General features: G+C 36.4%; 2 protein-coding genes and 1 non-coding gene across 6 annotated transcripts; 2 read left to right on the top strand and 1 right to left on the bottom strand.

Moving 5' to 3' along the window:
* Positions 1-2,318: 2,318 nt before the first annotated feature.
* On the top strand, positions 2,319-19,087 carry LOC129732987 (hrp65 protein-like). Of its 4 annotated transcripts, none has more exons than XR_008729405.1 (13): positions 2,319-2,892; positions 4,386-5,060; positions 5,163-5,349; positions 5,701-5,891; positions 5,940-6,077; positions 16,896-16,937; positions 17,002-17,205; positions 17,409-17,516; positions 17,729-17,777; positions 17,982-18,034; positions 18,241-18,294; positions 18,496-18,541; positions 18,887-19,087. XR_008729405.1 is itself a non-coding variant. In XM_055694494.1 (6 exons), exons 1-6 carry the CDS (start codon positions 2,515-2,517, stop codon positions 11,104-11,106), a joined length of 1,782 nt encoding a protein of 593 aa, XP_055550469.1. In that variant the 5' UTR covers positions 2,319-2,514; the 3' UTR covers positions 11,107-11,526. The 4 variants fall into 4 exon arrangements, 2 of the variants coding, with proteins under 2 accessions (XP_055550469.1, XP_055550470.1); XR_008729406.1 differs by having other exon boundaries at positions 5,955-6,077; XM_055694494.1 differs by lacking the exons at positions 16,896-16,937; positions 17,002-17,205; positions 17,409-17,516; ... (3 more) ...; positions 18,496-18,541; positions 18,887-19,087 and adding an exon at positions 10,894-11,526.
* Positions 18,352-18,422, top strand: LOC129733509 (small nucleolar RNA U18). The gene has a single exon (XR_008729585.1). It is a non-coding gene; the product is annotated as a small nucleolar RNA U18 (small nucleolar RNA).
* Positions 19,033-19,802, bottom strand: LOC129732988 (cyclin-dependent kinases regulatory subunit-like). Its single transcript, XM_055694496.1, has 2 exons — positions 19,481-19,802; positions 19,033-19,302 (listed from the first exon to the last, which is right to left on the bottom strand). The coding sequence occupies exons 1-2, from the start codon at positions 19,649-19,651 to the stop codon at positions 19,177-19,179; spliced, it is 297 nt and encodes a 98-aa protein (XP_055550471.1). The 5' UTR covers positions 19,652-19,802; the 3' UTR covers positions 19,033-19,176.
* Positions 19,803-21,488: the final 1,686 nt, after the last annotated feature.

The following is a 21,488-nucleotide window of genomic DNA, read 5'->3' on the forward strand; positions in this document are numbered from 1 at the left end:
GGCTCTACCCGTCGCTTGCCCCCTCTCGTTGTTGTCTACACTAAAACAGACCGCCTGGTGGTCGCTATTAGTGTAGCCATCGTCTACCCTCCAGTTCTTGATCAGTCCTGGGCTGGAGAACGTCACGTCGATGATCGACTCCGCACCATTTCTGCTAAATGTACTTCTGTTCCCAACGTTGGCCAGATCTAGGTTGAGCTTTGCAAAAGCCTCCAACAGGATCTGGCCCCTCTGGTTCGTGAAGCAACTTCCCCACTCAACAGCCCAAGCGTTGAAGTCGCCCGCCACCACCAACGGCGTTAGGCCCGTTAGCTCCATGGATAGGAGGTCGACCATCTGGATGAACCTTTCGGTAGACCAACGTGGCGGAGCATAGCAACTGCAGTAGAACACTCCGTTCACCTTAGCAACTACGTACCCTTCTTCTGAGGTTGAGACAACCTCCTGAACCGGGAACTTGCTCGTCGTACATATGGCCGCCAATCTGGACTTATCCGCAACCCAGTTACCGTTTCCGGGAGGGATGCGGTAGGGGTCCGATATGACGGCGATGTCCGACAACGACTCAGTGGCTGCTTGGTGTAGCAGCTGCTGAGCCGCGAAGCAATGGTTCAGGTTCAGTTGCGTCACCCTTACGCCCGTGGTTTCGCAGCCGGCTTACCGGCTGGGCACCTGGGGCCTCCCATAAAGTGTTTGGCGTCCCGTTTCCCGGAACATACCATGCACTTGGGAGACTCCCCACAGTCCTTTGCTTTATGGCCTGCACCTCCACATCGCCTGCACAGCTGGCTTCTATCGGGCCCCTTGCAGGTCCAGGACTTATGTCCGCCCTCGAAGCACCGGAAGCAAATGTCTGGTTGCTGTAGTATGCCCAGAGGACATACCGACCAGCCGACCTTCAACTTGCCCTCTTTCAGGGCCAGGTTAGCGTCCGCCGACGGTAGTCGGAAGGTAGCTACCTGGGTCCCCGCCGGACCTTTGCGGAGGCGGATTGACTCCTTAGCCACCTCCACCCCGCACTTCGCTTTAAGGGCTTGTGCAATGTCGCACCCCTCAGTGATTTCGTCCAGGTTTTTAAGCTGGAGAGTCACTTCTGAGGTGAGTGCCCGCACTTGCACCTCCTTCCCTAGGACCTTTTCGGCTACCGTTTTGTAGGTGCACGCGTGTGTGACAATATTTAAAAGGGGTCCAGCTTGCCGTGTTGCTAAACAGCTGGTCTTTGGCCCAATCATTGAGTAAGTGAAGGTGAGATATCGGAGACACAATTTTGTTTTGGTTGCGGCAAACAAAAACGAAAAAGAATTTTAATGAAGTGCCAAAACGTTTGGTTGAAAAAACTACTGTGGTTCCGGTCCGGGCATTGAATTTTATCGATTTCCCAAGGATGCGGAAGCTTATCGACATGGGCTAAAAATATGCGTGAAATCTTAAGAAGATACTCCAAATTTGAAAATCTCACGCAATTGTCGAATATGCAGTGTAGGTATCTGTTTTCATTATTAAGTTGTTTATTTGGTTGTTCGTTGTAACGGGAAATCAAGCTTTTCTTCACAGACAAACAACTTAACCCGTGATTTTGCAATAAGACTTGATTATTTTGCCGAGTATTTTTCATTGTGTTTTTTCATTTTGTTTCGATAAAAGTCCGGAAAACAAATTTCTCTGCTGTCACAATTTGCTTCACTTTGTTTTGAAATACAATCAATGTATAAAATATCACTGAGAATATCACATACCATGTAAAAACCTTAACGGGAAATCAAGCTTTTTTTCACAAACAAACTTACCCTTGATTTTGCAACAATAATTGATTGTTTTGCCGAGTTTTTTTTATTGTGTTTTTTTTTCATTTTGTTTCGATTAAAGTCCGGAAAACAACTTTTTCTGCTGTCACAATTTGCTTCACTTTGTTTTAAAATACAATCAATGTAATAAATATCACTAAGAATATCACATACCATTTAAAAACCCTAAGAAATGGCTCTAAACTGTCTGATATGCTATCAATAATTGCAGTCAACATTTAGCCGGTTTGCCCGAATCAACATAAGATAAGGGTAAACAGACCTTTTTTTCGGGTGCCAGTGCCAGTGATGTTGGTAACGCGTCAAATGTATGGTAGCTGACAGCGATGCTATCCCCGTGGCATATTACGAACACGCATTATAGCGACCGCCATTATGGTGCGTAAAAAGCTGGATAGGTAGGAAATAACTCGTTGCAGTAGCTTGTTTCTGTGTGTATTTAATCGGGCAGCACTGTTTAGTACAAGTTACAGGTACTAGAATCGTGTAAATTTTCTCCTCGTTTTGCAGAAACTTTCTCATTCTGCTTTTGACTGTCGACCTTGTCGCACGGTGCGTTGAGTTTAGGTGTTCTTCGCATTAGTGATTTTAATTGATTGGTGACAAGTTCTGAGAAGTGCGATTGGCATTCACGAATCGGCCAATTTGTTGCCCTTAAGTGTTCAATAAAATTATAAATTGATAGACAAGTGGCTCAACCGGCGTAAACATGGAAGTAGCAAAGCCAGAAGTTAACGGTACTCCGCTCCCGCAGCGGCAGCCGAATAATCCAGGGCAGCAGGCTGGTGGTAATCCTGGTAATCAAGCCCAGGGACAAGGTGGCCAGCCAAACCAGGGCGCCGGTGGTCAGCAGCAAAACCAGGGTGGTAAAGGACAGAATCAAAATCAGAATCGCGGCAATCAGAACAAAAATCGCGGCGGCAACCAAAATCGATTCAATAATCGCAACCAAGGTGGTGGCGGTGGCGGTGGAAATCGGCAACAGAATAATCCGGATGGAAATAACGACGGAAATCAGCAGCAACAGGGTCGCCAAGGCGGACCCGGTGGTAATCGTGGCGGCAACCGGAACAGAAATCAAAATGATGTACGTATAATCAAGTTTTTCAATCGAAAAAGTAGAATACTTTGCTTTTGATTCTTTTTTACAAGATGGCGGCTGAAAAGCTGCTAGTTGGCATTTTCTCCATTTTTACAAAGCGGTATGCATGCGTTCCAAGATGGCGAATGTCTGCCTCATTTTTAAAGAACCCCATGCGTGGTTCCGCTTTATTTAAACAGTAGAAAACTCGATATTTTGTCTCTTCTATAATATTTTTTTTCTAATAGTTTTTGCTCAAGAGATTTTTTTTTTCAAACAGTCGTGAAAGGTTATGTAAATCGCAATGTGTACCTATTACCTTCACGCGATCTTTAAGTTAATATTTTTCGAAAATGAAATGGCTAATCATTTTTTCGAAATGTCAAAACCATTTATTTTTAATATTCCAAATGTACGTACGTTCGGGTTTACAATATTTTCAATATTTATTGGAAAATTTTAGATAAGCTAAGCCACCAATATATTCAGTAAAACTACCAATGCCAGTGGAAAATTGTGTAATCGGTCTTTAACCCGAATTAACCCAATGATGCCATATGGCATCTATTGACACATTGAACATTTCTCGACTTAAAATCAAATTCGATGACATTTTCATTATTTGGCAATACTTTTACGCACACCAATAGATGCCGCTTGAAAGAGAACACACATCACATCTTCACTAGTTTAGTTCTCTACGTAGACGACGTAGACGCAGTAGCTATCAAAACTTAAAAAGTTAAAATATTCACTAAAAATTCTGGGCTGATCCGGGTTAAGATAAAAGTTGAGTAATTCCATGTCAATTTACCAATTTGCTTGAACATCCATAACTCATGAACCATACGTCGCAGAACTATATTTTAGAAGAAGAGTAGATGATAACTCTATTTTCACCAGCTTCACTTGAAAATTCTTTCGGTTAGAATCTATAGTTTCTCGTTATCAAAGAAATTCCACTGCACACAGAGAAAAACGATGTTGAATTTGGTTGTACAGTTTTTTTATTGAAGTTATGCAAAGGTGACGAAAATAGAAATAATGAATTTCATTTTTTATCGCACATTCTCTGCAGTTCAAGAATCTATAAAAGTTGTGACAAATATCCTCAAATATTGAAAATTTCGTTTTTTTAAGTTTTAATTATACCTACATCTAGCTTTCAAATTGCGAATTCAACAAGATGATTTACCTATTTCACGATAGTTTTCTTGGTTGTTTTTTTTTTTAAACCGTACAAAAAGAGGGCAATTTAGTTTTCATACCAACATGCCACTTGACTTGCTGGACTTGTGAATTTTGAAATTAGCTTTAATCCCATGATGTATAATAATTTATAAATTACCTTCTTGAAGCAGGTGCATGCATGCAAATCAGATTCATTGTTTCTACGATAAAAGAAAATTCTTTCCAAATAAGGTATTAATAGTTAACGATTGCTTATTTATACGTAAAACTTAAATGTGTCTACAGAAAATATTTTTGCATCTTTGCAGGGTGATCAAAGCTTTGATCGACGTCGCAGTGGTCCAGGCGAACAGTATTTCATTAATGAAAAGTTGCGCATGCTGCAAGGACCGCTAATGGATCTGCCACCAATCGAATCTGAGCAAATCAAGTTTTCCGGTCGAAACCGATTGTATATCGGTAATCTGACAAATGATGTGACCGAGGAAGAGTTGGTTGAATTGTTTAGGCCATACGGTGATATTACGGAAGTTTTCATGAATAAAGAGAAGAACTACGCCTTTGTGCGTGTAGATTACTTCTCAAACGCGGAGAAAGCTAAGCGGGAATTAGACGGAACGTCGCGCAAGAACCGTATCTTGAGAGTACGTTTCGCACCTAATGCTACTGCTGTTCGCGTCCGTAATTTGACACCATTTATCAGTAATGAACTTCTGTACAAGGCATTCGAAGTTTTTGGTCCGCTTGAGCGGGCTTCTGTTCAGGTTGACGAACGTGGCAAATCTACCGGAGAGGGTATTGTTGAATTTAAAAACAAGCCTGGTGCTATGTCAGCCTTGCGTTACTGCACAGAAAAGTGTTACTTCTTGACATCTTCGCTAAGACCGTGCATTGTTGAACCGTACACTTATCAAGATGACACAGACGGACTACCGGAAAAGTCACTAAACAAAAAAATTCCGGACTTTCAGAAATCGAGACAGGTAAGTTGTGCGTTTTCGGACGTTAATTTTTGAAGCTTAAGCCATTTAAAAACATGCAGAAGAGTAACTTTTTTCATGTTTCCTTTTCTCTTTCTTCAATAGGCTGGTCCACGTTTTGCAGAAATTGGTTCTTTCGAGCATGAATATGGCCAACGCTGGAAGCATATGCATGAACTGTATAAGCAGAAAGCCGAAGCACTAAAACGTGAAATGATCATGGAGGAGGAGAAGCTGGAAGCGCAGATGGAATACGCTCGTTATGAACACGAGACCGAGCAGTTACGAGAGCGTATGTTAAAATTACGATTCATTTATTAGCGTGTGTTTATTTAGCCAAATCAGCGGGGTCCGTTGTATGTTCCTTGGAATGTTTACACTATAGTGTCTTATGTTTGTCCTCATATAGAAACTAATCGTTTAGTAGCGTTTAAGTCATATAACAGCGTAATTGTGATCGATTAAAAGTCTGACAATTTTATACCAAAACTTAGCCGCTAACGACTTGTTAATCCAAGTTCTTAAAACGAACCCCCGATCCGGTTCTATGGTTCGATTGTTTGAAAATTTATTAACTAATGTTTGATTTTATTATCCGATTACGTGCACTATTCACTTTGCTCATAGCTTTTAATCATTGCAGAACTTCGCATGCGAGAACAAGATCGTGATCGTCAGAAGGCCGAATGGGAGATGAAAGAGCGCCAAGCTGTTGAAGCAAAGACTCGCAATGAACTGCAGATGAAGCATGATGTCGAGGAGATGCAGAATCGCATCAAACGTACGGATGATGAAATGCACCGCCGTCAGCAGGAAAATACCTTATTTATGCAGGTGAGACATGTAAATATGATTGCGCTAAATACGACTAATAATGTTTAGGATTCCTTGAAACAGAACCAACAAATGACATTACTCGATAACAATGATGATAATCGTCGTCCATTCGATTTGATGAGCCATGGTGGTGGCGGTGGCGGTGGCGGAAACAGTGGCCCTGGTAACAATTTCGGCGGAATGGTAAGTCGAATCTTTACTCCTGCTTTCGATAGTATGTTAAATGACAATAGAAGAAAGAAATTCTGCTGCTTTCTATAACTCAATAATCTAAGCGATCTGTTAGATGTTTTGCAATCCATTGGATAAATTGTCCATGTTTTCTTACACAATTCAGCAGTACTTACAGTGTCGTGGATATCTACGTTCTGTATTATGTACTCTACATTATGTTCTATGAGTAGCATGTTTAAGATAGAATCCCGGTTGAATATGCTACTATATTCATTGTGATAAAATCTCGAGGGTCGGTGTTGGCAACTGTTGACAATCTACTGTATAGGTGACTACTGACGGGTTTCTTGTTGTTTGTGTGAAGTGCTCGATTTTATACTGTGTCAACAGGCTGTCGATGTATTTCGAAATCTACTTATTGTGTACGAGGTCTGCAGCAATGTTTCTTGTATATAGCCGTGGAGGTTATTACTGCCCGTTATTACAGTTTTGTTTTCTAATTCTAAATTTCTAAAAACCTAACTGACAATACTAGTTAGAGAATGACGCATTATTCCAAAAAACGGTTCGAGTATACGCGATTATACGATATTATATACGCCAGAAATATATACCAAATCTGTACTTATACTACAGAAGTTGTAGTGTATTTGAACGAACACATACCAGTTAAAGTACGTATTAGTTTCTAGTAAACTATGAAACGGTGTGTACTGTCGAATTTGTGTGGAAATGATAGCAAATATAGATTAAAAGGCTGATTCAAGCAGAAGCTTTCCTTAAGTTGATATGCAATTATCTTTAAACAATTATTACTTTAAAATTATCACTATATTTTCTGGAAATATTAGAGAAACACTTCACACCGACACGAAATTGTTTTTTAAACGGCTCATAAGCGCCAAAAACGGATTTTTTAGCATTAGAAATAGAACGGGGGCACCTATTGTTTGGTGTCATACCGTATCGAATACTTAAAATAAAAGCAAATTTAATCAAACGAGCATCATCGTTGTGATTTACGCATCATACGTTATTTTAACATTCGCTATAATTTATACGCTAGGATCAATTAATTGAAGAGTTCGGATTAAATATTTTTTGTTCTAACATCGTTTGTTCATTTTTAACATTAGTGGAGTTTCAGCATTTAAAATTATACCAGCGTTGTATTTCGACGAGTGGTTTTTGAATAATGCCTATCGTATGAATAAGTAATCATTTTAGTCGCTCACGCTTAACTCCTGATATGACGATTAATTCCTTTTCCTTAATCTTCGAGAATAACCGGATAGGTTTCTACTTATCAACTAAACATTCTAAAAACTGAACCAGGAATGTCGCAGTTGAATCTGTACTACCCACCAATCTTCAAAAAGCTTGTTTATCTTTATAAAACCTGTAAATTTTGTTCAAAACCCTAAAAACCTCATGCCTTTATAAATTTGTAATTTTTATACGCAAGTTTCTGTATTTGTAAGTTGGTTAAACACTAGTATAATTAAAATTAAGCCTGTAACATCCCTGGTTGAAACGATTACTTTCTGCACGTACATTGTGGTTTTCTGTGATGCACACGACCGCACTCATATCTCCTCGTTCTTTTTTACACTCACACTTTATCAATACATAACTAGATCATCGAAAATTGCAGAGGGGATTCACTGCTGTCAAATTACATATATGTGTGCGTTATCGCAGATCAACTTTGGTCCATGATGTTTGTAACTAGGAACAATAATGAGGGAAAAAATCACTACACAACACATTCATGAAAGTTTTCCGCGGTTTCTCGAGTTTTGATAAAAAACGTTACAATTCTATAATATTTCACATCGATCAATTTCATGACCAAAAAGAACAAAAACCAAAACAAACGCCGTGTTGCCGAATATGTTGGTTACATGATATTTGACAGATAGATCCCCCCTGGAAAATTGCATTTCTGGCTATGACACATACTCAGGTTTGTGGAAAAAGGCAACATTTTTTATATGTACGTACCGTCGTCAATCATATAAGGGTGCTTCTACAAAACGGCATGTAACGTGAAGTCTTTTGCTTGACCTTTTTGTGCGTTTTCGAATATGGAGTTCCACCACTATTGTCTGCAATGGTATATACCATTAATAGCAGAACTACTAATTTAGTTAAGGCGAGAATATGACTACAATAACTTATATCGTGACAGACCTAGAAACCGTTAGTCGCCTGACAGAATGATTTGTTAAAGTTGTCCACTGTGCCTTCACTCCCCTTTTAATTGAATAATAATAATAGTCCCTTCATTGATGAAATAAAGTATGTGTGAACAAGAAACAAACCTCATCATCCAAGGATAAGATAACTATTTTTGCCGGCACGAAGATACCGCACTAATCGCTTTAACAATATGTCTAATACGAGTGTTACAGTTTTGTTTATAAAGTCTGTTTCGTACTATTTACTTGAACTGGAAATGAATCTAGAAATATTACTCCATTGTACTAAAGCAAGTTTTTTGGTTCAAAATTGAAATATGATGATTGAAATATGATTAGAATATGATGCCGATTTACTGTGAGTTTGGTATGGATGAATAGGGTAGATTCAAAACTAAAACTAAAATACCGCCGTTATTGAATGATTCATCCATTTATCAGCAACGAAAACCTCAAGTTTTTGTGTACGCATTATTACTCAACAAACGATTTTGGTGATTTACGGTTTGTTAAGCTGTTATTAGGTGGGTTCTAGCTGAACTATAGCTTAATCAGCTAATATGCTTTTGACTTTTTACTGTGGCAAAAATACAAGTATTATAAATATCACCTTTTTATTGCAAAAGTTATTCACGTCACTGTGATTTTTTCACAGTACATTAGGAGCCACTCATATTCCACCTCCGCCTAGATTGAAATCTCAAATTTAAATTTAATTGAAATAAAACTGATTCCTCTCTCAAAAATATACTCTAGTAGACCTTTCCTTTACCCTTACTCCCTACTGTCCTATCCTGTTTACCAACAAAAAATGAAATCGTTAATTTTGTTAGTATTAAAATATGCGCTCGTCTTTCGTTTTATTCGATGCTGGACCATCATCTACATATTATGTACTCTTACTAAGGGTACAAACAGACCTCATAAACAAAAATATCTGCAAGGTTGCAGTGACAGCTTTGATGGCTGTTGTAGTTGTGCGTCTCTTGATGTTAGACCCCGTTTTTCACCCATGCGACGTGTAAGTGTAAATTTTTAATGTGCTAAATAAACTTTTACACAAATATAATGTATCGGAGTCTGATTTTCACGAGTTTTCGATAAAACATGGTTTTCGGTCAACTAAACTGCCAGCTGTATCCTTGTTTTGTTCTCATCCGCTTTGTTCAGATTTAACCAGAGACGGAGTAAAATGCGGTCCGCTCAGGCATCGGATGCCACTGTGCTTGAGAGTCATCACATATATATCCTCACTCTCGTGGCAGAACCGCATTTTAGCTTCGACACTTTAGATTGACAGAAGTAATGCTTCGTTTATCTGAAGAAATCATTTCCAGATAAATGTTGTTGTGTGTTAGGTCAGTTGAAGATCAACCAGTGAAATAAAACGTTTACTTCTCCCCACTCTTCACTTAATAAGAAAAAGTTGTCGTTTATTAATGATTAAAATTAATTTATTTCTGTTGGAAAAGCTGCGAAAACTTCAGATTGCTTTTCATCGCCTCCCATTCCCATCGTTCACGTGGTTTATAAATGGGCCGTTATTTTTCAATTTCTCATCATGAAATATGCGTCACGTGTCTGTAGACAACAGCGAATAAACTTTTCTCATGTTCAAAGGGAAAACTGTCCTCAAATTCTTCGTAATTTTGTATAAAACTTTTTCCGTTTCGTTATGATACACAAGTTGACTTCCTCTAAACATCGTTCCTTATTCATATTGTTTCTGTAGGCCTTCGATTTTTGTCGGTGTATGAGGATTTTCATCGACTTTGGGAATCTTATTGCATTTGAGAGAAGGGAAGCATGAACTGTTGATTCCCTTATCTTGCGGTAGTGGGTAAAAAATCCGGAAAAATGTTAAAAGTTTTTTTTTTTTAATTTCAAAAAGGCAAAAATATACTGCTTGTGTTGCAGTTAACTAACGCAACAAGCGATGTCTTTTGGCCCGAGTCTCACATCTACTTGGTTGGGTGACTAGAGTAACCCAAGAGATCGCACGTTTGGATCTCACTGAAGTGTGACTGAGAATTTTCCTTTAATATTTTACCATCCTCTTTCTCACTATCAATGACTCTTGCTTATAAATTTATCGGTTCAGAAGTTTCTAAAAGTTGATTTTATTTCTAACTGATTGCTTGTTCAGGTTATTTTCTATAGGTACATCCAGAATAGAAATGTCAATTTTGGTGTTCCGCAATGATTTGTTTGAAATGAACACTGCACATGGTGCAGTTATTACTGTATTTCTGTGAATAAAATAAACACTCGTATGACACATTTAGAATAGAGCGTTATCTTCGTTGTCTTTTTTTGTTATCTCACTATTTAGCGATGCAATGCAAATAATATTCAACAAATTGTGCCTTCTTACGAACACATGCTTGGTAAATTGTATGTTTTAAGTTTTGTCTACTATCAGAGATTTCAGCGTGTAATTGATAGTAGAGTTTTTTCGTCCAAACTCAATCAGCTACAGAAAAGTCTTTCTTCTGGCCAAATTGGCAGCGAAATATACTGCGTGAAGCCTTATAAAAACAACGGCTTTTCACATACCTCCATCCTCTCGCTGTAAAACTTTAATCGTAATATTCGTTTATCCAATTAAATTATGATTTCATTAGGAGATTCGTGACTATGAACATGGTCAAAATAGACAGTCACGCTTTGGCAACGATGAGGCACAGCAACAGAACAACCAGCAAGGAGGAGGCGGCGGTGGACCACAGCGACAGGGCAATGCTTTTGGTGGCGTCGCAAACAACAATCGCAACTGGATGAATAACAATGATCGTCGCAACAATGATGACTTCCAAAGCAAGAGAAGACGATTTTAAAGTTGAAGGCTTAAAATATCCTTGAACAGTGGTCCGATACACAGATCGCTCCATTTGCTTTAATTGCGACCTGTGTTTTAATGTCTTTTTTTTATTTTTGATGTTTGGATTTGTCACATCTGAGAATTGCAGCAAAACGACAAATGAGAGTTTTGACAAAAAATACTAAAGTCTCTTACGCCATTGCGTATGTAATAGCATAAAACTGCTGTAGCGCGCAACTAGTTCCGGAGCAATGCACTCTGAATTAGTCCGCGTTCCTTTACGGATTAGACGAGCATATTTAAACAGTAAATTATTAGAATCCAACCTTACATGAGAGAATTTTTATTCATAAATTGAGACATAAGTAAGATTATATCTAAGAAAATCACTGTGTAATAATAATAACAATATAAATGATATTCATTGGAACAATAATTTTTGGGTGTGTGTTTAGAAATTATAAGCTTTGACGAATCTTCCATCGTCGCCAATAAACATCATTTTTTTAGTAGATTAAATGATGTATCTTAAATACAAAGTGATCCAACAGAGTATTTATGGTTTTTGGTTTTTTTAATTTTTATAATTTATTTCGGTTCTTTTTTAACTTCAATCCATCACTATCAGTCGTAATTTGCTGCTTTGGATTTGGTTAATCGCGAAGTTGCAGTTGAATTTTAATTCACGTAACATCGTTGGTTGTTTCTTAGAGTCAAACAAATCAAACGATAAACTTGATATTGATGTCTAAAACCCAGGATCTTTTAAACGAATTGAATTCACTGCAAATGAATCTCTTTTTTTTATTATTTTTTTTTACTTTACGACGTGCGACTGATTTAAGTTAAAGGTTAAGTGGCCAGAACTTGGTTTAAATCTTCTAAGGTTTCAACCATTCCTGGGACGAGAAAATTCGACAATATTTTTGCACCATTTGATAAGTTATTTTAGAACAGAAAGAGTCACAAAAAAAAAATCTAGAATTTCTAGGTTCAGGTTGTCATAAACGACAATTCTGTAAGTTGACAAAATGACTGGCGCATTTCAAATTTTTCCAATGTAGTTTTTTTTTCTATGTAAAATCTAAATATATTAAAAAGATTTTTTGCGACTAAAACATAAGTACTACTGCCAGATATTTTCAATTAAGTTTAAGTCAATTGTCATCATTATTTATTACTATCTGAACTTGTGACACACCATTTTCAATTGAATAAACAACAACCAAATTCAAATTAAGAATCCTCTCAACTAACTGAGCATGTCTTTGACCTTTTTATTCATTTGTAAGAGAATATGATCTTCGTCCTAACTACTGGAATACGCTCTATGCACAGTGAGAAACTTTTATTTTTCAAAATAATGAGCCTAGGGTTGTGTTAAAGTAGAACCACGCAGGTATTGATATTGCCGTCTGCGTATATTCCTTAATTTTATTTGTTATTTTTTTGAGAGTACATAATAATTCCTAGCATTGAAAATAACACATTTCAAAGCGTCTATAGCAGTAGCAATATTAGCTTCTCAGTTGCCCGGGTATGTTGGATCACTTTGCTTCTCGCAGATCGGGATATTGATAAAAAAAATTATTGCAAAATGAAAAAAAAAAAAAAAAAAAAAAACAATTGTATCGTTCCCTTAGTACAGTAACTTTATTCTTTATAAATTAATATAAAAAGTCTATTCTTTGCATCGTTTGCTATATATAAATATCTTGGCCTTGTTATCTTCTTTAAATATAAAAACTAAGGGAACGACGTGTTGAAACTACACAATTTTATGGGACGCGATTCCCGAAACGTGAGTTCTAACAATATTATCTTTTTTCATGGTGCTGAATTCTATGCAGGCTCGGCATTGTCTGGTATTGTTCGTATTACTGCACAGAATTTTAAACCTGAATTATTGCTCGCTTAAAAATATGTTTTTTTTACTAATGAAATAGTTTATTTTCCAGGTACTTAGTAACTGCAACAATGAACTGAGAACGTCAGTGAAGTGTTCGGGTGAAATGGTTGTATTTGTGTGGGTCGAAAGTTTGATAGTTTTGTGCACGTGTGTCTGACTGTTGTTTTTCTTGATTGATAAAGATTGCTGATCTACCCTTTTTCGTAAAACTATTGTCTTTGAAGTGTCGAAAAAACGCTGACGATCGTCTCTCCACTAGTCATAGAACTGTTTAGCTATATGTGATTTGTCAATTTGTGATATAATTTGTCTATTTTTTTTAAGTTCAGCTCGAGAGTCGCGTGCAACCGAATATCGGTTTACCTTTATGGAAGTCGTGTTTTACTCGTGTCGTGTTTACGTGTCTAACTACGTTATAAAGAACAATTCGTTGCGGAAAACAACCATGTTAGTAAAAATTACGCTTATATGCGAGTATTCGAGATGTAATTCAAATTCTAAGAGGTATCAACCTGTGAATCACAGGTTAATTGTTCGAGCGAACAAGTAAACGTTTGCTAAACCTTTTACTCTGTTGGAATTTGTCTGCCAGTTGTATGTACCAATCATTGATGCCAGAGAAGGCAACTCCACTTACCTGGTCTATGCGATGAAAGGCGTGATCCGAGAAAATCTCAATGGCCCCGCCCCATCCACTATCTGATATCTGAAACGTCACTGTATAAACTTTTCTCTATAAAGATGCTTAAGACAATCACATTCGAAAAAAAGTCAATCATGAATAATGCAATTTTTTCGTAATTTTAAAAACAAGGTTAAGGTTCGGCACTGCACTGATGCATTGCCGCACTGATACAGAACCAGAAATCCAATCCAATTGTACATGTACGGGTAAATTTAGAAGTCTGTCTTTGCATTTTAAGCTTATGAGGAAATCGTCCTATCAAACAAAGTAGAACTGAATTACATCAAAACTCCCGACATGACACAAATTCAAGTTGAAGATCAGTCTGTTCTATGACCGATCTAAATCATTCGATTTTTCTCATTTAATTATTGAAATCGAATAAAAGTTGAGTTCAACATGGCTACGTTCGTCTGTAATACTGTTAGATTCCTTTTAAAAGTCCCAGCCTTAGATTCCAGTGTATTAACGCTACTCAGCTGGGCATAAAAATAAAAACAAAATAAATGAAATCCAATCATAGTTGAGTTGTCCAGTGACAACATCATACGGTATTTTTTTGTTGGTTTTATTATACTCGATGTACAAACATGAGCGTTTCGTTAAAAATTCGAAAAATTATCCTATTCGGTTTTTATTATTTTGTTGGGTACTCCAGGGATCGGTTATATGTTGATTTGTAAGTGAGATAGTAGTTCTTAATGGCACCCGAGTTTAAAACAAAACAACTGTATGTGCATAAAATAGAAAGTAAATAATCTAAATCTGTGCTTTAGGCGTCCTAAATAGTACGTCTACAATAGAGACTTAGATAATCGTGAAATATTTTGTCAAACTACAATTTATTATCGCTAATTTGCATATAATCTGAATTGCTCTTAAACTATCTTTTTTTTTTTGTTCGTTGTGGCTACAAAGATTGTTATACACATCCATTAAACAAAAAAAATACTGGCAGTTGTGGATTCAAAAAGGACCACCAGCAATATAATTGCCAATGCCTTTAACTTTACACAAATACAAACAAATCTCCTAACAGAGAGAACGTGCTGCTTGAGCTAATGCAATGACCTCTCGACAGAGGATTGAAAAATGATCTTAGAAGAAAGCTCCACTCATTTCAAAGCTCTGCCAACTTGTACGGATGGATATAAACCGTGTAACGAATGTATTTGATTCCATTGTAGCGGGAACTTTAAGCTAATGCTGAACTCTTAAGTCTTAACAAAAACGGTGATATGAAATCGATTTACTAAAAGAGTTGAGAGGAAAATGCAGCCTAGCTCAGCAACAATCATCACTTTCACATTTAACTTAAGTAACGTTAGTATGATAGCTAACTAATTAATCGTGTATTCTCCATGTTTCGATCGTTTGATGCGCGATGAATGGGGGTTGAAGTTGACGGGAGGTTGACCATTTCTGCGTTGCTACTGTAAAAATAATAAAAAAACGGCGAAGGGAAGGCAGTCCGTGTTGTGTTTCAGCTTAACGTAATAACGAAATAATGTTCGTTGGATAAGGCGAAAATCGGCCTATAACAACCCAGCTCTCTCATCAAGTGAAATGGAACAGCAGTGTATTGTAAAAACACGAAGGAATAATTACTTGCGGATTTCGCACCTAGTGTGAATAGCTGAGGTTCTAGTATACATACTGTGTCGACAAAGTCAATAGGTAATTGTTTAACTAGTTTGTTCTTAATTATACACTTTTCATTCAAATTTAACATCACTTCTAATAATGTATTTATATCAGTAAGAACCCACACCAGGGTACTGTAACCGGTGTTTATTGGATATGGGTTTATCTCTCAGCTAGAAACCTAGAAAGCATTTTAATAGAATGTTGATTGAAGCAGTGTTTAATAAGTCTCTGAGTATTCTACTCCTAGCCTGTACTGACATATGACATCAGCTACGCGGATTCGATTGCATAAAAATAGTTGAACCCGACATGCTCTACCACAATTAAAAAAAAAAAAACGTTCAGATAAGTTAAATGAACAATTTGAACATAATTCACAAAATGGGTTATTATACCACAACCCGTAACATTAGTTATGTAAACACAAAGATGCTTTTTATTTAGTTTTTCAAAATTGAATGTTTAGATATGATTCTATGTTGTTTTTTTTTTGTAAAAAACTGATGTTTTACAAAACTGAACCATTATTCCTAACAAATCAAATTAGTAATAATGTAAACTTACGTTACGGCATGAAAATCAATGCTTTAGAATTGAACTACAACAATATTATACTCCAAAAAAACTTGGTTTGTTGAATGAACAAAGTGCGCAATGTATCGTTTAGTAAGTAATTGCTGGTAACTTTTTGCTTCTTATGTTATTTTATTGAGATCCTGAAGATTAGTTAATTTAAAACTCAAAATTCAAGCGCTATCATTGTTAGGTACAATATTTTTGTTCTGTTGAGCACCATATAAGTCTAGCATGTACAATAAAAAAAAAATTAAAAAAGGCATATACTACGCACAGATTCCGTATTTCTTTCAGTTTTTTTTTCTGTTTTATTTTGAACATCGTCTGTATTCGCTGGCCTGATTTACTCATACCAAGTTGAAGAGAAAAAACATTAGAAAAATATTTTAAGATCAATCGAGTCTACGGTATTAGCAATAATTAAGAGTAGATTATCTGAGGAAGCAACACCAAACACATCATGAACATGCACATAATAATGCTTCAAAGTCCAGATGATGAAACGCCTGAGTCTGCACTGTTTCACCGGATTCATAATTATTTCACATGTTTTTGAATGAAAACGTCTACTGTTACTGTGCATTATAGCAACTTTTCAATTGTATCTGAAAGTGTGATACCTTAGCACATATACTCTGCATACCTACAAAAACGCTTGCGAATGATTTTTAGCCTGCGATCAAGCGTTTGACATTTTGTTACTCTGCTAAGGTAATCCTATTCAATTTTTGCTCATTGATAGCTATAATGTCACATTTAATTTCTACAAACTGTACCTTGCAATAGTTACTGACTCTCTGTGAATACCGGTGGTTTTTATCTCCTGGCGTTACCTGTCTACTATAGGACATTGAAAGTCGCGCTGTAGATTAGCCTATCGTTTTAAGCTACCACACAGCCTATAGAGGCCCCGTTCGATTGCATTTATGTCAATTATAATGCGCCAAAAATTAAGAAAACTTACTAATAGATGTTTGATTTCTTGCAGGCCCTGCTTATGAATTTGTTCCCGAGAAAATCCGCTCGTAAGGTAATCAACATTATTCGTTTATTTGGCTACAATAGTAACTCATGCAGGTATTATTTCTCTTTAGGTTTTTTGAAAACGAGCCAAACGGCCAAAGACTGTCACTCTGCCTACCTAACAACGCTACCTCTTGAAATAGCCTACAGTAGCTAAATGCACTCAGTGTCATATGTTTTAAGTAGCCAGTTTTAGAGGAGTTTACCACTGCTGAAGAGATCATCATCCGAACGGCTAGAGGTTCAGGAAAGAACACAGCCAGCAACGCAATACGGTAATTATTCAAGTCTCAAGATTAATTATTCAAGACTTTCTCTGTCGCGTATATTGAGTGATGAGAATCCTGGTCCGTGTTTATGATTTTTGTTGATTTTACTATCCATCCACTTATTCTGATACCAACTTCCTATCATCTCCTGATGCGACGTTAATCGTATACCTATTTTAAAACTCGGTTTCCTTCTTTCCTCACGGTAGGGTTCCATCGGTGCACAAAACTATACAGGAGTTTTTATCGGCAACTGTTACGCTAGTTATACACGATAGATGTATGAACAATGCCTTATCTTGATATTCCCACAAAAGGTAAACTTTCAACAAGATCTTAATTTTTATTATTTTAGCGCAATCGTTATTGTAATGATGATAATAATTACCGTTTGAGCAATTTTGCATGATAGTAAAAACTTGGCTGCAAATAAACTTCGGTTTATTTGTCTGACTTTAAATATGCGCAAAATATAATAATTTTGAATTGATCGTAGCATTATTTAAAGGCTTTTTCCTCTTATTCGCAGGATTGCAATATTACTGTTAGACTTAGGAAACTTCGAAGTTTATTTTACGGTATGTTTGTTTTTTTTTTTTGCATTATACTCAAATCTTTTATAGTACCTACGTTCATTATATTGTGATGATAACTTTGGTCCGTGTTTATGATTTTAGTTGATTTCACTATCAAACCTCTTCTGAATTAGAACTTCAACCAACGTATAAGAATTTGCTCATTTGTCTTGGAATAAAATTTACTTTTTTTTTTTTTTCTTGTAGAGTGTGGCGAACTAATTGGTATGCACATTTCCCTGATGATATTTCTGCAAAAGGTAAGTTTTCAACTACTAAAGTAATATTCTTGTAATACTTTTTCTAAGTGATGATAATAATTACCGTTTGAGCATTTGTGCATGATAGTAAAAACTTGGCTGCAAATAAACTCAGGTTTATTTGTCTGATTTATATTTTCTTTAAGTAAAATTTCAGAACACATGTATACTTTGTTTCATGAAAATGTTTTCTCCTGCAATTACAGGTCTGCATTGACAAACATGCTGTTACGCTTTGTCTTTGTGGTTTTGTTGCTAAGGTAAGTAAGATTCCACTTGATTGTGAAATACGATAAGATAAGAAGTTTTGCTTAATATTTATGATGAAAATAATTGGTCCGTGTTGATGAATTTAATTGATTATATTTATTTCCAATTACTGACATTGTAACAAGAATAACAAATTCTTTATCCAATTGTTTTTGAAATTGGGCTTTAAATTCGTTTTTTATTCATTGCAGGCAATAATTACTGACGACAGAGAAAAACAATGAAGCCATTTTAAAGGTGAGAAAAATGTAATACGCAATCAATATTTAAAGTGTCAATACACCAAGAAGCAAATTACTCGCAATATGTTTCTAGTAATATCAATAGTTTGCTTCTTTTGTCATAAGTTCGTTGAGAGAAAGTTGAATCTTGAAATAATTATCAATTGTTTCCTGTATTTAAATTTTCTCTTGGGACTATCTACCGCAATTCAAATTGGTGATGATATCTTAAATATTTTATGTCTTCTTTTCCCGACTGACATGTAATATGATCGATAAAAATGATTTCTGATTTTGCATTTTCTGCACTTTATGTAAGACTCGTCGCGAATAAGACTAATTGATTTTAATTATTTTCCAGACCAGTTGACTCGCTGCGCTCAGAAATTTTTATTTCCAAGCACAAAGTACTGTGATATACTACACTTGGTTTCGGTTCCAGCAACTTCAAATCGGAAGACACGCTCTGAAGGAAGGATGTGTAATGTTTGAACAGAAAAAAAACAGTTATAATAAAAACCATTTAATGTATCGACATTTGTAATAAATCAACATACAAAAAGTTAACATCTCGTTTCTTGGAAAGAAATGAATTTAATGATAATGAGAAATATGACTAAGGCATAAGTTGATTATGTTAGAGAGCATTATTTATACAGTCAATTTTGAGGATCCTTGTCCGGTGGTGCCCGAGCTGCTGCCACTGTTGCCCGGCTTTTTTGGTACATCCGTTCTCGGTCGTCGGAAAAGTAATATATGTGGTTCGGGATTATGCATCTGTAAAAATGTTTATGTTCAAACAGTGCTCATACTTATAACCTTATTATTGAATACGTCGTCGGTTTTTTTTTTCAATCGAGTCGGTTACTCGTTCGATTTGACGGACCAATGATCGAAAACTGATCGTTTTGCATTCAAGAATGAGGTTCTGTTAAAAAAATTATTCAATGCGTACCATGTACATCACCCAACCCGGAGATTGCTGGACGCCCAGGTTACGCCACTCCGTTTCAGTCATGAGGTGCGACTTTGGTACGTTACGGGCCAATTCTGGCGGAAGGATTACGTGACGATACTCATATACGTCATCGTAATATTTTTCCGAATACTGGATTTGATCCGGCATGGTTAGACTATGTAACGAACAAGTTCAACCAATCAATAATTGTTCTTACGATGAAATAACGAACTGTTTTAAGTGTTTGTTTGTACACAACAAATCGAAAAAACACGCTTATACATGTGACGTCTTGCAAATATCACTCAACAGAAACTGAAAATGGCGTCGATAAAGTAGTTTACCGAATACACGAAGAAATGGAAAAACCCAAAGCTTGGTAAAATTTACTTCACTCGGTACATTCATGCACGGTGAACATTTTCTCGTCTATTTGAAGTGTTTTTGTACTTCAGAAGAGTCAGATTTAGCGTTTTAAAACTCTACACGAGGGGCAAGACAGCTTTTATCTGAGTTACTCGTAAGCTTGCGAGTAACCCTAATTTACCCAATATAAATATAAATATTAATATAAATATTAATATAAAATATTTTCCAGATGATTCATATCATGAGAACAAGAAAAGTATATGAGCGGTGAAACCGAGTAACATTCACATTTATCAGAGTCTATGTGTATATAGAGTCGCGCGAAGAGAAAATCTATCGTTTCGGCAACACAGTTTTTGTGCCGTTTGTTGCCAAGAACTATACAGTTCTGTTTTTCACCATGCATAAGCGAATATCATATTTTGAAATTTTTCACAAGGTACACAGTTTTGAAAGATCACACCGGTGATGTTTTGTTAAATTTAAGTGAACCAGTGTACAGGTTTAATGTTGGATTAAAGTGTGTAAGTAAAACTTCGGAAAAACACATATTCTTTATTACGCTTATCCACTCCTAACATTATCACCTTGTTTATTTACATTGCTCGATTGGTACCCTCGTTTGACACTGATTTGGTTCCTTTGGTTTCATCTTTGCGGGACTCTTATTATAAACATAGACTCTGATATTTATATTATCGCTGGAAAAAAGTTTAAGGATAAATATTCTGAAACACGAGAGTTACTCAGATTTGCTCTTCATTATTCAGGTTTTCTCAGAAAAACTCGGAAAACCTTAAATTTACTCACTGTCTGACCCCTCGACTCTACATATAGTGATTGACCCGAAAGATATGAGTAAATAATAAAAAATTTCTTTATTTCATTGCGTCAGGGCAAATCTGCCGAAGAATAAAGCAACGGCATCGCAATTTACCGCAGGGTTGATATTTGTTGACACTCTTGAGTTAAAGTGAAAAAAAGCATCCATAAACGTTATTTTTTTACAATCCTTTCAGAGTTCTCCCTTCCCGCTTTTTGCATGGAAGTGAACTGTCAAAACACCTCATTATATTTCATGCGATGAAAGCAAGACAACAAAATCAGTTTATCAGTTAACGAAGATTGTCAAGGCATCGGTCAGTGCCAGTGAAAAAATGTTTCGGTGAGGTTCATTTTGGTTGAGTGGACTGTTTCTTTTTATTTTTCGCTTTGAAGTGAAGATCATTTGGTTGGATTTGGTGTCAAATTTTATTCCGTAACCGTGAACGATGCGCGCGATCTATTTCATCTGAGTATAACAGTACGTTACTAGGACGAAAATCTACACACTTAGATTTTATCACCGAGTACGGTAAAATAAATTACCGAGATTTCAACAGCTGAGATCTCGGTAAAAATCTCGGTAATGCATCAAAACACCGAGATTCTGTAAAAGCAATAATCAAAAACTTTTCAACTTTAACGAGATTCTCGGTAATGTTCAACTGTCAAAGTATTACGAGAACTTCGGTAAAATTTACTGAGGTACGTCTACGTATTTTGCGATTTTTATTCGCCAGATAACCCAGAATATGATTAAAACGATTAAATATACAAATTAATTAATTATTTACTAAGTCAACTGATTCAACTA

This window comes from Wyeomyia smithii, chromosome 3, assembly GCF_029784165.1.
Source record: "Wyeomyia smithii strain HCP4-BCI-WySm-NY-G18 chromosome 3, ASM2978416v1, whole genome shotgun sequence".
Lineage (NCBI taxonomy): Eukaryota > Metazoa > Arthropoda > Insecta > Diptera > Culicidae > Wyeomyia > Wyeomyia smithii.